We start from the raw sequence: 16,438 nt of genomic DNA on the forward strand, positions 1-16,438 counted from the left end.
CTAACATCTGTTAAATACTATGAATAAATCATAGATTTTTTTGATAAATGTGTTGTTTATTAAGTTAAAATTTATGAAAGCTTTATTAAGATATAATTAATATGCCATACAATTCACTTTTTAAAAAATAAACAATTTAAAGTTTTTAACATATTCACCAAACTCAGCAACCACCATCACTAATTTAGAACATTTTAGTTATCAAAAAAGCAACCCCATACCCATTCCTCCTAGCACAGCCTAGCTCTATAAACCAGTGGTTTGCTTTGTTTCTATAAATGTTCCTATTCTGGATATTTCATATCAATAGAATCATGCAACATGTGGTCTTTTATAGACTGGCTTCTTAGACTTATATTTTCAAGGTACATCTCTGTTGTAGCATGTAGTAGGACTTTGTCCCTATATACTGCCAAATAATAATCTAGTGTGGATATACCACTTTTTATCTCTCAAATCATCAGCCTATGAACATTTCAATTATTTCTCCTTTTTAACTATTATGAATAATAATGCTACGAACATTCATGTACAAGTTTTTATATGACTATTTTCATTTTTCTCAATTACAAACCTAGGAAAAGAATTTCTGGGTTATATGTTAACTCTATATTTGGCATTATGAGGAAGTGACCATAAAAAAATGTTTTCTAAAGTGAATGCTCCATTTAAATTCCCACAAGAAATGTCTGAGATTCTTACATACTTGCTAATAGTTGCTATTGTCTGTCCTTTAAGCCATCCTCAGGGATATGAGGTAATATCTCCTTATCATTTTGATTTTCAATTTCCTAATGACTAATGAAGTTAAAAATATTTTACAAGTTTATCTACAATTTGTATTTCTCCTTTGAAGAAATATTCAGTTCCTTGCCTATTTTTTCACTGGGTTATTTATGTTTTTATTATTGAGGTATAAGTGTTCTTTATATATATGAATCCAAGTACCTATTAGATAGTGTTTGAATATTTCTCACTTTCTATGAGTTGTTTTTTCATGTTTTCCTCTTCTTTATTTTTTTGTATTGGGTGCTTTACCACTGAGCTATATCCCCAGTCTTTTTTTTTTTTTTTTTCTGTAATTTTTAATTTTGAGACAAGGTCTCCCTAAGTTGCTAAAGTTCTCACTAAATTCCTGAGCCTGGCCTCAGACTTGCCATCCTCCTGCCCCAACCTCCTGTCACTGGGTTTATAGGTACGCACCACTGTGCCCAGTTTTATTTTATTTTTTTTTAATTTTCTTCATGGTTATCACTTATAGTACAAATGTTTTAAATTTTGATAACATTAAATTTCTCTATTTTTTTTCCTTTTGTTGGTTTCATTTTTCATTTCAAATCTAAGGAACTATTGCCTAACTCAAGGTCAAAAACTTTTACCCCTGTTTCTTCTAAGAAACTAAATTTGTATCTTTGATAATTTGGAGTTAATTTAAGAGGATAGAATGAAGAAATGATCCAACTTCATCCTACTACATGTGGATAACCAGTTATTCCAGTGTTTGTTGATAAATTATTCTGTCCCCCATTAGTCTTGTCTTGAAAATCAATTGAGAATAAATGTAAGGGTTTATTTCTAAACATTCAGTTTCATTTCATTGATCAATATATTTATCTTTATGCCATTATCACATTGCCTTGATTACTGTAGCTTTGTATTAAGTTTTAAAATCAATTAAATGTGAGTCTTCCAACTCTGTTGTTCTTTGGATGGCTTTGGCTATTTTGTGTTCCTTGGATTTTCCACATAAAGTTTAGAATCACTTTGTCAATTCAGGCAAAATGGAAGCTGAGATTTTGAAGAGATTGCATTGAATCCATGTGTCAATTTGAGAAGTATTGCCATTTTAAGATTATTAAGTCTAACAGCTCATGAAGAAGGGATATTGAGATCTTTAAGTTGTTTCAACCATATTTTGTATTTTCAGTGCAAAAGTCTTGCTTGCACTTCTTTGTTAAATTCAGTCAAATTCTCTTTGCTGTTATTATACATGAAATTGCCTTCTTTATTTCATTGTCAGAATGTTGAATGCTAGTGCATTAGTTCTGTAGGGCTTGGGATTACTTAAGATGAAGCATGAAGATATTTTTCCCACATTTTTTGTTGGTGCATTATAGTTATACATGATGATGGGATTTGTTGTTACATATATGTACATGTACACAATACAAAAAAAAAACAATATAATTTGGTCAGTATCACTCCACAACACTTGCCCCTTCCCTCCCCACATCACACCCCTTTGTTACTTTACCAATCTCTCTTTGACTTCATGAGATCCAGACCCCTGACACACTTTTCTTTTCATTTTTTCCTCTCTAATTTCCACATGGGAGAGAAAACATACTCCCCTTTAACCTTCTAAGTTTGATTTATTTGGTTTCTAGTTCCATTCTTCAAATGATATTTTTCTTTACAGCTGAAAAAAGTGCCATTATGTAGTTTTACCACGTTTTCTTTATCCATTCATCTGTTAATAGACACATAGCTTGGTTCCATACTTTGGCTATTATGAATTGTCCTTCTATGAACATGGGTATGCATGTATCACTATAGTGTGATGACTTTAACTTTTTAGAATCAAGGAGTGAAATAGCTGGGTCATATGATGAATCTAAGTCTAAACTTTTGAGGAAACTCCATACAGATTTCCATAGTGATTGTACTAATTTACAATTCCAGCAACAGTGTAAAAGGGTTCCTTTTTCCCCACATCCTCTGCAGCATCTGACTTGTGTGAGATGGAATCTCAGTATGGTTTTGATTTGCATTTCCCTAAATGCTAATGATGTTGAATAGTTTTTAATATGCTTATTGGCCATTTATATTTCTTATTGTGAGAGTGCGTGTTTAATTATTTTGCCCATTTATATGAATTGGGTTATTTGATTTTTTTGGTGAAAAGTTTTTTGCATTCTTTATATATTCCAAGTACTAATCCATTGTCAGAAGAGTAGCTAGCAAAGATTTTCCTCCATTGTATAGGGTCTCTCTTTACATTCTATTACCTAACTGCTTTGGCAAGAATTTCTAGCACTATATTACTTAGGAGTGGCGAGAGTGGCACCCTTGTCCCAGATTTTAAAGGAAATACTTTGTTTTTTGCCATTTACTATGAGGTTTGCTTTGGGTTTTTCATGTAAAGCCTCTATGACATTGAGGTACGTTCCTTCTACCCCTAGTTTCTTCAGTGTTTTTATCATGAATGGATGTTGAATTTTGTCAAAGGCCTTCTTTGCATCTAATGAGATGACTAAGTGGTTTTTTTCCTTTATTCTATTTGCACAATGAATTAGATTTATTAATTGTTTTGTACTAAACCATCCTTGCATCTGGAATAGAACCAACTTGACTGTGAATATGTTGTTAAACATGATTAGCTAATATTTTATTAAACATTTTTGCATCAGAATTCATTAGGGATACTGGTCTGTAGTTTTCTTTCCTTGATGTGTCCTTATTTGGTTTTGGTATGAATGTGATATTACCTTCATAGAATGAATTTGGAAGTGGCTCATCCCTGTCTATTTCATGGAATAATTTAAGGAGTATTGGCAGTAGTTTTTTCTTTAAGGATTTGGTAGAATTCAGCAGTGAATCCATCTGGTCCTGGGCTTTTCTTTTTTGGAAGTTTTTTATTACACTTCTATCTTATTGCCAGTTTTTGGTCTGTTTAGGTTTTCTGTGTCCTCTTGATTCTATTTTGCCACACCCTCTTTGTCTAGAAATGTATCCATTTCTTCTAGGATTTCCAGTTTATTGAAGTGTAAACTTTCAAAATAGTCAATGATCTGCTGAATTTCTGTGATATTGGTGGTGATTTCTCCTTTTCATCTCTAATTTTATTCATTTGTTTTTTTTTTCTTTTTCTTTTGGTTAGTTGGCTGAGGAGCTATCAATCTTGTTTATCTTTTCAAAGAACTAACTCATTTCAGTAATCCTCTGTATTTTTTTTTATTCTCAATTTCAATTTTGATCTTAATATTTTTCCTTCCTTCTACTGGTTTTGAAATTGATTTGCTCTTATTTTTCAAAGTCCTTGAGGTGTATCATTAGATTGTTTGAGATCATTCTGATTTTCTTAAGTAAATACTCATAACAGTAAGCTTTGCTCTCAGAACTGACTTCATAGTGTCCTAGAGGTTGTGGTATATTGTATCACTATTCTCATTTGAGTCCAAGAATTTTAAAAATTTCTCCCTTGATTTCTTCAATCATCCATCTATCATTCAAAAATGTATTATTCAATTTCCATGTGTTTATACAGTTTCTGTAGGGTTTTGTTGTGTTGTTTTCTAATTTCATTCCACTATGATGTGATAAGATGCAAGAAATTTTATCAATTTTTTTGCACTTGCTATGAGTTGATTTGTAGTCTAAAGTATTGTCTATTTTGAAGAAGACTGCATGAGCCATTGAGAGAAAAACAGTATTCAGGTTTTTTTTTTTTAATATTCTACAAATTTGTCATATTTTTCAGGTCCAAAGAATCTTTACTTAGTTTATGTCTGGAGACCGATCTCATGGTGAAATCACCCAGTATTATTGTACTGGGATCAACCTGAGGTTTCAATTTGAATAGTATCTTTTTTTTTTTGTAGGTAGTTGCACTCATGTTTGGAGCATAAATATTTATTATTATTATATCTTCTTGTTAGATTTTTCCCTTTACTGGTATGAAGAGACCTTCTTGGTCTCTTATCAATTTTGGTTTGAAGTTTGCTTTGTCAGATGTGAGAATAGTTACTTCTGCTTGTTTTGTGGTTTTGTTCACATTGTATATTAATTTCCATTCTTTTACTTTCAGCCTGTGGTTGCTTTGTCTGTAAGGTTCATCTCTTACAAAAAACATAAATTGAGTCTTTTTAATTTATTCTGCCAGTCTATGTCATTTCACTGGAGAGTTGAGACCATTTACATTCAATGTTATTACAATGTTTATTAATTCTTGCCATTTTGAATTGTTTATAACGTTAATTTGGTTTTGTTTCTCATTTGTTTAGCTACTCTTCAAATGAGATTTGTTCCTTTGTGAGCTCTTCTGTTTTCTTCTATGTGGAATATTTCATTAATTAAGTTCTGTAGTGCCAGTTTAGTTGTCATGAATTCTTTTAATTTCTGCTTATCTTGGAAGGTTTTATTTCCTCTTTGATTTTGAAAGATAGCTTTGCTGGATATAGCAGTCTTGGTTGACAGTTATTTTCTTTCAACATATCATTCCAAGCCCTTTTGGCTTTTAGAATTTGTGTATGATTGGCTTGACTCTAAATGTGACATGATGTTTTTCCCTTGAGGTTTTAAAAATTCTATCCTTGTTCTGTATGTTAGGTATTTTAATTATAATGTGTCATGGAGAAGTTCTTTGTTGATCTTATCTATTTGGGGTTGTGAATGTCTCCTGTATCTGGATGTCCATCACATTATTTGCATGAAGAGGTTATCAATTCCTTAGCCTGCATCTCACAACTCTCTTCAGCTCCACTTATTCTTAAATTTGGTCTCTTAATGTTGTCCTAGAGTTCTTGATTCTAATCATGTTTACTTATTTTCTTTCCTTTAATGCTGTGTGAATGTTCAATGTTGGTAACTTTGTCTTCTAGCTCTGATATTGTGCCTTAAGCATGGTCTACTTTATTAGAAAAACTTGCAACTGAACATTTTATTTGATTTATTTTGTCTTTAATTTACAACATTTCTGGTTCTTTTTCAATATTCCTATCTGCTTATTGAATTTCTCATTCATACAATGTACTGACTTTCTTAATCCATTCAGTTGTTTTTCTGTGGTCCCTTGAAATCCATTAATCATTTTTATGTTTCTTTTGAATGCTTTATTTGATTTTTCATCCACTTCATATATTTGGGATCCATTGCTGGTGAATTATGAATTTTAGGAGGTGTCATGCTACCTTGTTTTTTCATATTTCTTGTATTCCTATGTTGGGTTTTATGCATCTTTGGAAGATATTTCTCTTCTATGCTTATGTGTGGACCTTTTAAGGAAGCAGTGTTCACTTGCCAAATTGTCCTAGAGTGATCTACATTGAGAACTGCTCATAAATATGGTAACCACAGTCTTTGTGCTAATTCACTGTTTTTGCTGTAGCAGTAGATATTTGAAGATGGAACCTGGGGGCACACCCTTATCCATTTTTACTTGGGACCTGGTCATGAGTTTTGGTTTCTGTCTCTTCTGGTCTTTGTATTAAAGTAGAGCTGAAATTGATTATCATTAATTTGTGTGTGGAGCAAGGTGTGCTGTCTTTTGACTGAGTTTAGTTCAACAGCAAAGTCTCTACCATATCGACTTTTAATACCCCTGTAGATTCCCAGCACCTCATAGAATTGGCCAAAACAAACAATAGCTACACCAATGCAAAAAACATGTAGCATTAAAATAAATACCCAGTACCTAATATGACATCTACAACATTAACTACTACCAAAAACAAGAATGGTGGGATCAGAAATTGTCAACAGTAAAAATAATTACCATGAATTGTGTAAGGTTTTAAAGCAAACAGCAGGTGTCAACTATGTCATCCACAGTAGTAATAATTACATTGGAATTAAAGGTGGGGCAGGAGTTACAGGAATAATTAGTTATAAAAGGTGGTAAAAATACAGTTAATTAAGAGAAAATACAATGTGCTAGGAAGGTAGAAAAGAGTTTACAATTTCAAAAAGTGAACAGATAGAATGCAGAAGAGATGTAGCAGTTGATGGTTTTAAGAAAGGAGAAGAAAAAAATAGGGTAAACAAAGTAAAGAGAGGAAGAGACAGTGGGGGGAACAATAGAATTTGGTAGAAATAAATTCATCTCTGTGTGTGTGTGTGTGTGTATGTGTGTGTGTGTGTGTGTGTGTGTGTGAGAGAGAGAGAGAGAGAGAGAGAGAGAGAGAGAGAGAGAGAGAGAGAGAGAGAAAAGAAAAGAATAGAAAAAGATTCTTAATTAAAAATGATGGCATCATCTCCACTGAAGTGGGCAAAATAGTTGATGAAAATGGACAGTCACTGTCATGCCTAATTTTCCTCCATTCCATTTCTTCATGAGCTATGTACTGAGAGCAAGAGTAGGTACTGGGAGTTGGTAATCCCTTCCTTGTTTGTGTTGCTCTCTGAGCTGCCAGTTGGAGTGGTCTAAGACTCAAGCTGATTTGAAATAACACTCAACTTCTTTTCTCACCTATACGAGGTAGGAGGAGGAAGTGGGAAGGACTGTCAGTTGGGGTTTTGTCCACACAGATTGGTTCATCCCCAAGGTGGAGTTGCTGCAGAGTTCTACAATTGTGAGTTCTGGAAGTTCGGGATTAAGTCTAATCAGGTCACAGGGGCTTTGTTGATGGTGTCTGCTCTGGAGAATTAGATCAACATACTGCTAGGGCCTAACAGTTGCTGATCTCTGTTGGAAGTCTGGATCTCAGGAGCCTCCCAAAAGTTCTAGTTCTAGGGCAGATGATCTAATCCTCCACACACTCTGCTGCCCAGAAGTGTAGCTTTCCCAGGCTTAGTCCCTGAGTGTATTCACATCTGCCTGTTCAGATTCTCAACCAGCTTCAGTTGGTCATATGAGCTGCCAGACTCAAAGGAAAACCAAGTCGGTCTCCTCTTCACTTTTCCAACTTGAATCCCACAGGGTACAATCTTCTCTGTGCCTGTTTCACTCATGTTCTCCCAAGTCGCACAGTAGGTGCTTACTGGGACAGTGTGCCAGTGTTTGCTATGATCTTCTGACCCCTGAAGCAGTAGCAGCTGCAGCACATTTGCTTCAAAATGGCTCCCACGCCACCTCTCTGTGGCCAGTTGAAAAACAGCACTTTTCAAGCACGATGCACAATGCAGTCTCTGGATCAGCTAAGATCAAGAAACTTTTCTGATCTTAGGTTTTTCTATACCAAATCTGTGTTTCTCTCTGTGTTTTCCTCCCTCTGTGGTGAACAGCACCACTACCACTGCTGCTGCTCAGCTCTAGTGTACTCTTTCTTCTTTCTTCTTCGTTCAAAGTACCCAGATTTCTGGGTCTCTAAGATACTCTGTCCAATAGTAAATTTTAGTGAAATTCCTCTTTCATCCACCTCACAGAAGAGCAGTACTACTGCTTGATTCCCAAACCATGGAGCAACTAAGAATGCAACCTTTCTCTACACTACCATCTTGAATCTCCCCAGCATGAAGATTTAAAACCCCAAATTAAAGTGTTGACAGGGCTACACTCATAAAACCTCTAGGGAAGGAATTTTTCTGCCTCTTCTAGCTTCTGGCATTCCTTGGATTGTAGAAGCAAAACTCCAACCTCTGCCTGGACCATCACCTGGAAGTCTTCCTTCTATGTGTATCTGTATTCTCCAGTTCTCATATGGACATCAGTTATATTACATTAATGGTTTATCCTATTCCATTATGACTTCATATTAACTAATTATGTCTGCAACAATGGTACTTCCAAAAAGGCTACTCTGTAGTAGCAAGGTAAACCTTTTGGGGGACACATTCAATCTATAACAACTAGTATATAGAAATTCAATTGATTTTTGATTATTGATCTTATATATATTCAGCCTTGATAAATTCATTTACTATGGGCTTCCTTTATCTAATATGCTTGAGGCCAGAAGTATTTCAGATTTCAGGCTTTTTCAGGTTTGGGAATATTAGAGTAGACTTTACAAGTTGAACATCACTAATTGGAAAATCTAAATTCTAAAATGTTCCAAAATCCAAAACCTTTTGAGCATCATGTCAGCACTCAAAAAGTTCCAAATTAAGCCAGGTGTGATGGGGTATGCCTGTAATCCCACTGGCTCAGGAGGCTGAAGCAGGAGAATCATGAGTTCAAGACCAACTTCAGCAACTTAGTAAGAAATTCAGCAACTTATCAAGACCCTGTCTCAAAACAAAAAATTAAAAGGACTGGGGATGTAGCTCAGTGGTAAAGAGACCCTGGGTTCATTCCCTAGTGGAAAAAAAAAAGTTTCAAATTAGGGGCAGGGTTGGAAGATAATAGGAACATGTTGGTAAAAGAATACAGTTAGATAGAGGCATTGAATTCTAGATCTATTCTACAACAAGGTGACCATAGCCAACAATGATATATTGCGGAATTCAACATTTCTAAGAGTAGATTTTTAAAAGTTCTCATACAAAATCAGTGATAAGAATATGAGGATGGTGAATATGCTATGTTGCTTGGTTTGGTTACTCTACAATGTACATATATCAAAACAATATACATGATTTTATTTGTCAATGAAAAAAATACAACATTTACTTAAAAGAGGAATTAAATAAATTACAATTAATTAAAATTAAAAGTGAAAAGAATATACACAAACTACATTTTGTATCATTGTAATTTTTCTTATTTGGTAAACTGTGGTAAACTATGGTAAACTCTGGTAAAATACACATAATGTAAAATTAACAATATTGGGCTAGGGATATAGCTCAGCTAGTAGAGTGCTTACCTCATATGCACAAGGCCCTGGGTTCAATCCCCAGCACCACACACACAAAACAATTAATAATATTAACCATTTTAAGTATACTAGTTAGTCATGTTACATTTTCATTATATAAAACTAAAGCTATATATGCATTAAAAAATAATTCCCCATCTTCCCTTATCCTTGTCCCTTGGCAATCATCATTCTATTTTCTGTCTCTAAAAATTCGACTACGCTAGATACCTTGTGTAAGGGGAATCACATAGTATTTGTCTTTTTATGATTGCCTTATTTTACTGAATATAATATCCTCGAGTTTTATACATGTCATAGCATAGACAAAGCATTTCCTTTAAGAATAAATAATGATCCATTGTATGTATATGCCACATATTGTTTGTCTATTCATCCATGTTGTGATTAGAAAAAAAGAGTTGTTTTAAAAGTTTACCTTTTCAACATATTTGACTGATTTTCAAATACTTTCAACACCACATTCAATCGCTTAGTCACTGAAGCAGTGTCTATTATAAAAAAAAAAAGATATTAAAATGACAAGTTAAAGTTCTATGCTAATATAACTCATGCAATAGATGTGAAAACTAAATAAGCATAAATAGGAGATAGGAGAGTGCTGAGACTAATGACACATTAACTAATTCAGGCTGACTCCTTACTTCCTGGTGGGTGAGCAAAATCAAGGCTCAAAGGCAGTTTCAAAAGTTAATGATGATAAATCAGACCACCGTCAGGGATTGGTTAACAAAAGTTCCGCAAACGTGATCAGTTCGTGCTTGCCATATAGTCCTATGGGACTCTTGCCTGGTGAACCCCCCATGCCTTGCTGACCTTTACGCTGATTGGTTCCCACCTAGCCTTCACCCTACATAAAAGCTGTGTGACTTCCTCAATAAACGAGTTCCTGCTGTGACTGGTCTCCCTGATGCATCTGATTGTCCTCCGCCCAGAGGACTGGGTATAGGCGGTCAGTCGGTCCTACCTTTCCCGGTCTGTCCTTGTTGGGAGTGCTCCCTTCCCTTGTCACTGGTTGAGAAGAGCAAGGGGGCTAAAGACTCCAACATTTAGCACCCAACGTGGGGCACCTCTGAGGCTGATTCAAAGAAGCCGTGGCCAAAGCGGAGGAGCAGCTATAAAACCTAAAGTACCGGTGGATCAGGCTAAGCGAGTTCCAAGGTAAGGGCATCCCTGAAAGGATGGGGCAAATGCACACCACACATGATGGCCCTGCACTCAAGGCTCTTAAGCTTATGCTGAAGAGTAGGGGCCTTGAGTGGTCTGAAACATAGGTGGAAAAAGCCTGGAACACCTTTACTCAGGTGGCCCCTTGGCTTCCTGCCACTAATCTTTTTGACTGATCCACATGGGATCGTGTAGAACAACTTGTTAGGAAGAGGGAAATCAATTTAGGGGAGGGTCCCCCATTGGGAGTCTACCCTACATTATTCGCCCTTAAGGCCTGCTTCTCTCCAGGACCTCCCAAAGGGGGATCCAAGGTTCCCCCAGAGAGCAGCCGCCTAAAGAACCGCCAGCTCCTCCTGTTGTATCTCCTTCCAGAAACTTGCCACATAGTAAAACAATGTTGGGAGACCTTTAATGAGGAGCCCAATCCATCTCCGACTGCTCCTCCCAAGGTTGAGGATCTTAAAGGAGAGCACTTCAACCCCTTTGATATCATTTTTGGTGCTTCTAACATGTCCATGGCCGCATCTGATTCTGGGGCCACATCAGACTCCAATGAAAGCGCTCGCCCTCCTCCTTATTGGCCATCCTCACCTGGGGAATGGTTACTACCACCCCATCCAAAGGAACCACGAGGGCAGCCAGCCTCTACACATAGCGAGGGCCCACTTCTGCCCAGGGGAGGCTCATTGCCACCATATTGTCTGGATGATGGGAAATCTTCCCGGTGGCCATTTTATGATTCTGGCTCTAACCTCTCCCCTCCCTGTATGGCCTTCCTGGTAAATGCTAACCTGGGGGTAACCGGTCTGCTATATGGTACCCATGGGAGGAACAAGATTTAAAGGAACTAAAGAAAGCTGTTTCAGAGGATGGGCCCAATTCCCCTTGGGCTGAAACCATCCTCCAGGGCCTTGCCAACCAGCAGTGCACCACTCAGGATTGGAAGAACCTAACTAAAACTGTCCTTCCTGGTCCTTTATAACTAAAGTGGTGTGCCTTTTTTAATGAAGAATGTCATGCTCAGGCTGAACGGAACCAGGCTGCTAACCCTCCCATCCCAGTTTCTTACAGAATGCTCTTGGGGTCCAGTGACCAATTCTCTACTACCTCTTACAGGCTGCCATCCCGGCCCCATATCAAGAACAAGTAAGAGCCCTAGGGTTAGCAGCATGGAAAAAGTTAGAGGAGGGCCCCTCAGAACCCCCCATTGCAGGGATTACCCAGAAGGCAACTGAGGACCTAGCAACCTTCATTGAAAGGGTAGAAAGAAGCCTTCAGAGAAAATTTCCTGTGGGGTCCCTAAGAGATCAATTTGTTAAAATGTTATTTTGGGAAGGAATGACTACCAATCACAAATTGGCCTGTGCAGGGATGAAAGATTACTCCATGGGAAGATGGACTGTGGCTACCAAAGATATTGGCAGGCAAGCTCATCAGTCTCAATCCTTGGTTGCAGCCCTCCAGGCCCAAACTGCCTCACTTGCTGAGGCTCTCACGGCAGCCTTGTCACCAGCTGCAACTAAGGGCAAAGGAGTATGTTATGACTGCGGGCAACCAGGCCACTTCAAGAGGGATTGTCCCTCTGGTCGGGTGCATTCTGAGGCTCCACCTGGATGCTCTACGGGTTCAGCTCAGAAGCTGGCCACCCCCAAGACGCCTTGCCCAAGATGCAGAAAGGGATTCCACTGGCAGAGGGATTGCAAATCTAAATTTGACATTGAGGGGAAACCTTTAAACTAATCAAGGGGCGCCCTCCAGTCCCATCACACAAAGGAGGTTTCTCCCCTGATAGCCCCTCTGAGGCACATTGGACTGTTCCCATTGTCCCTGGGGTCAGGCCAAAAATGGACATTTTTATAGCGGGAAAGAAGTTCCGTTGTCTCATTGACACTGGAGTGGATAGGACTGTGTTAAGAAAGGAGGAAGTTCCACCTCAATGGAGGTTGGTTCCTGGCCCCCAGTTGCTTGGGGTAGGAGGCGATACTAAATCAGAAGAGACCAAAGATTGGCTAGAATGGCGGGATATGGACGGTGCCCAGGGGGACGTGCGCCCCCTCATAGCCTCAGGTCTTACTGCAAGTTTACTAGGACAGGATATCTTAGGGGAAGCAGAGGTCTATATAACAACTGATCACAAGGCACTGTATGATGACCTCCTTGAGCAGGAGGAATATGAACCACTGTATGATGACCTCCTTGAGCAGGAGGAATATGAACAACAGTTCAATCTGCCTGGCCCTTTTAGTAATTATAGAGGGGACCCTCTTTTTGAGGCATCTAGGCAAAATGTCCCAGTCCCCCGGCTAAGGCCACACCCCCAATCTTAAAGGCCACTGTTCCAACGATGCCAGCCATCCAAAGGCTCCCAGGCCCTCCAGTATGGGTGGAACGGTGGCCATTACCCCAAAATAAGCTCCAATATTTAAGAGATATTGTACAAGAACAACTGACTTTAGGTCATATCAGACCATCTCTAAGCCCCTGGAATAGTCCAGTTTTTTTTCATCCAAAAAACATCAGGAAAATGGAGGATGCTTCAGGATCTCAGGAAAATTAATAGTTGTATGGTTGTGGTAGGAACCCCTTTAAGGGGTCTTCCCTGGATCCCCTCTATCCCAAGAGATCTCTTGCTTCTTGTTATTGATATCAAAGATTGTTTCTTCTCAATACCTCTCCACCCAGACGACTGTGAGAAGTTTGCTTTCTCAGTGCCCTCTACCAATTACCAAGGGCCAGATGAACGTTATGAATGGGTGGTTCTACCCCAAGGCATGGTTAATAGCCCTGCCTTTTGTCAACATTTTGTTTCTGAGCTCCTTCAACCCCTACAAAAAAGGCCACAAGTTACCTTGTATATTTATATGGATGATATTATTATAGGAGCCACTGATGCCTTACAACTAAGCTCTGCATACAAGGAATTCCAAGGCTTTTTGGAGAAAGGAGGACTACATATATCTAAAGATAAGGTCCAAACTGTCCCTCCCTTCAAGACCCTGGGAACTGAGCTCAAATTGGATTCTGATTGTCCCCTTAAGCCTTAATTACTCCTCCAATCCTCTTATTCTTTGGTTGATTTATAAAAGTTATTAGGGGAGCTTAATTAGTTGAGACCGTGGCTTCCTATCTCTATAGAGGATATCCTCCCTCTCTTTGACCTGCTAGGGGACAAAGATCCTACAGACATCGTTACCCTAACTCAAGACCATCAACATATACTCCAAAAAATACAAGTAGCCCTTAACTATACCCGGTTGGCTTGATACCGGCCTGAAGACCCCCTTAGCCTCTGGATTCTCCCCGGTTCTCAGCTGACTGTCGCAGCCCTAACTCAGTGGATACACACAGTCATGGGGGTGGGGGGCTTCTAGGGTCTATGCTCACCTTCACCAATTGGCTAACCTTATAATTAAAGGCAGGGATACTGCCCTTAGGCACTATGGAAAAGAGCCTGATGTTTTGACAGTGCCCTATCGATAGCCTGTCAGATTTTGAATGGGTTCAAAGGAATAACTATAGAGTATTCTGTGCATTGGAGGGCTTCTTAGGGAAGATTGATTGCCATTATGGGTCAACCAAATGGGTGTCCTCATTTTCAAAACTGAAATGGGCACCCCCTATACTTTTTTCCACTAAACCCCTCCCTAAAGCTGTAAATGTATTCACAGATGGAGGAAAAAAGGGATCTGCTGTTGTAATTTACCCCCTCTCTCCCAGACTAGTGAAAGAGGAAGTGATTACCCATTTTGAACCAGTTATCAGGTCAGCACAATTTAAGGAGTTATATGCAATTGCTATGTCCCTAACTCAAGTACAAGAACCCATGAATCTTTTCTCAGATAGCCTATATGTGGTAAACCTGCTACCCACATTGGTCTCCTCATATATCAAGTTAGATATGATCCAGGTACGGTCCTTGTTAAAGGAGCATGCTGAACCCATATTCTTACAGATCTAAGAGGACATCAAAATCTACCCGCTCCCTTACACAAGGCAATGCTGTGGCTGACCAGTTAACCACATCAGGGACCTCAATAGCTACAGCCCAACCTCAACAGGACTTACAACTAGCCCAAGGCCTTCATGACCCATTTAAGTTGGAGAGGGTTACATCATAAGTTTCCTTTGGTCCCCATAAACAATTTTAAAAAGATTGTAAGAACCTGCACATCTTGCCTACCTTTCTTACAGATTCCACCTCTCCAATCCCCCAGGGTAAACCCCAGAGGTTTACAACCTAATATTATCTGGCAGACTGATGTGACTCATTATGCACCATTTGGAAAATTAAAATATATATTTATGTCCATTGATACTTACTCCCATGCCTGCTGGGCCACTGCTCACTCTGGTGAAAAGGCCAAGCACGCTTAAGCCATTTCTTACAATGTTTTGCCATTTTAGGCTTGCCTCAACAGATCAAAACAGATAATGGGCCCTGTTTTACAAGTAAATCATTACAAGAATTCTTCAACAATTGGCATATTAAACACACCACAGGGATCCCATATAATCCAAAAGGGCAAGCCATAATTGAAAGACATAATAAAACTTTAAAAGATCAACTAATAAAACAAAAAAGGGGAAAAAACCCCCATGATCAATTAAGAATAGCAATGCTTACATTAAATATTTTAAATTTTTCAAAAAATCAACCCTTAAACTGCCTTCCAATGACTCTGGGCTAATCGAGTGCCTTACTTTAAGATTGATGTCCAATGTAAAGACCCATTAACTGGATGCTGGCATGGCCCTGACTTGCTCATAAGTGCTGGCAGAGGTTTTGGATGTGTGTTCCCAATTGGAGAACCGAACCCTATTTGGGTGCCTGCCAGGAACCTCAAATACCATCTGTGAAGCACTCCAACCCACAAGCAAAAAGGGCAATAAATGCTATACCCCTCCTACTAGGGATAGGAGTGGCCACAGGAGTAGGGTCAGGAATTTCAGGCATAAGCACGTCTCTCGCTCTCTATGATAAGCTTTCTCAACAGATATTTGACGATATGCAATATGTTGCCAGTACCATGTTAGATCTATGGGTGCAACTTGATTCCTTGGCCATCGTCCTGCAAAATCGTCATGGTTTAGATCTGCTAACGGCAAAGGAAGGAGGGCTTTGCCTGTTCCTTGGTGAAGAGTGCTGTTTCTATGCCAACTGCTCTGGCATTGCACAAGATAAAATCAAAAAACTACAAGAAGATCTGGAACGTCATAGGAGTGAGCTCCGCTCTAATTTCCTCTGGACTGGGTTACACGGGTGGCTCCCCTACCTCCTCCTGCCTATGGGACTGCTAATCACCATTATCCTTGTGTTCACCTTTGGGGCTTGCATAATCAATAAGCTTATCCATTTCCTGAAAATCCAGGTTAAGTCTGTGCAGCTCATGGTGGTCTGACAGCATTATACCACCCTTCATAATGATGATTGGGAGCCCTATAGGATCGTGGATCACACATAAAAGGACTCTGGGGTCTAAGTGTCTCTCCCTTAAGCCCTGCTCCTCCTGAGGGACCCACCTGAAGTGATAAGGTGGTAGTCAATGATGGGTAAGATCCTCAGAGGAGGACAACCTAAGACAGGCACACCTTTGAGTAAGGCGGACCCCCAAACTGCTAGGGTGATGTTCCATGATGGGTAAGACCCTCCCAGGGACAACCTAAGACAGATGCACCCTTAATATAAAACAAAAAATGGGGAAATGTTGGGACTAATGACACGTTAACTAACTCAGGCTGACTCCTTACTTCCTGTGGGTGAGCAAGATCAAGGCCTCAAAGGCGGTTTCAAA

The 16,438-nt window shown here is 38.9% G+C and overlaps 1 protein-coding gene across 1 annotated transcript in view; it reads right to left on the bottom strand.

Annotated features, from left to right (window-relative positions):
* The window catches only part of LOC306641039 (coiled-coil domain-containing protein 7-like), a 140,906-nt gene that overhangs the window by 39,784 nt on the left and 84,684 nt on the right, over positions 1-16,438 (bottom strand). Inside the window, exon 10 of the mRNA XM_079105870.1 lies at positions 9,895-9,967. Coding sequence (XP_078961996.1) covers positions 9,895-9,967 — 73 coding nt within the window. The remainder of the gene's footprint in view (positions 1-9,894; positions 9,968-16,438) is intronic.

Source organism: Sciurus vulgaris (genome assembly GCF_902686455.1).
Source record: "Sciurus vulgaris genome assembly, chromosome: 12".
Lineage (NCBI taxonomy): Eukaryota > Metazoa > Chordata > Mammalia > Rodentia > Sciuridae > Sciurus > Sciurus vulgaris.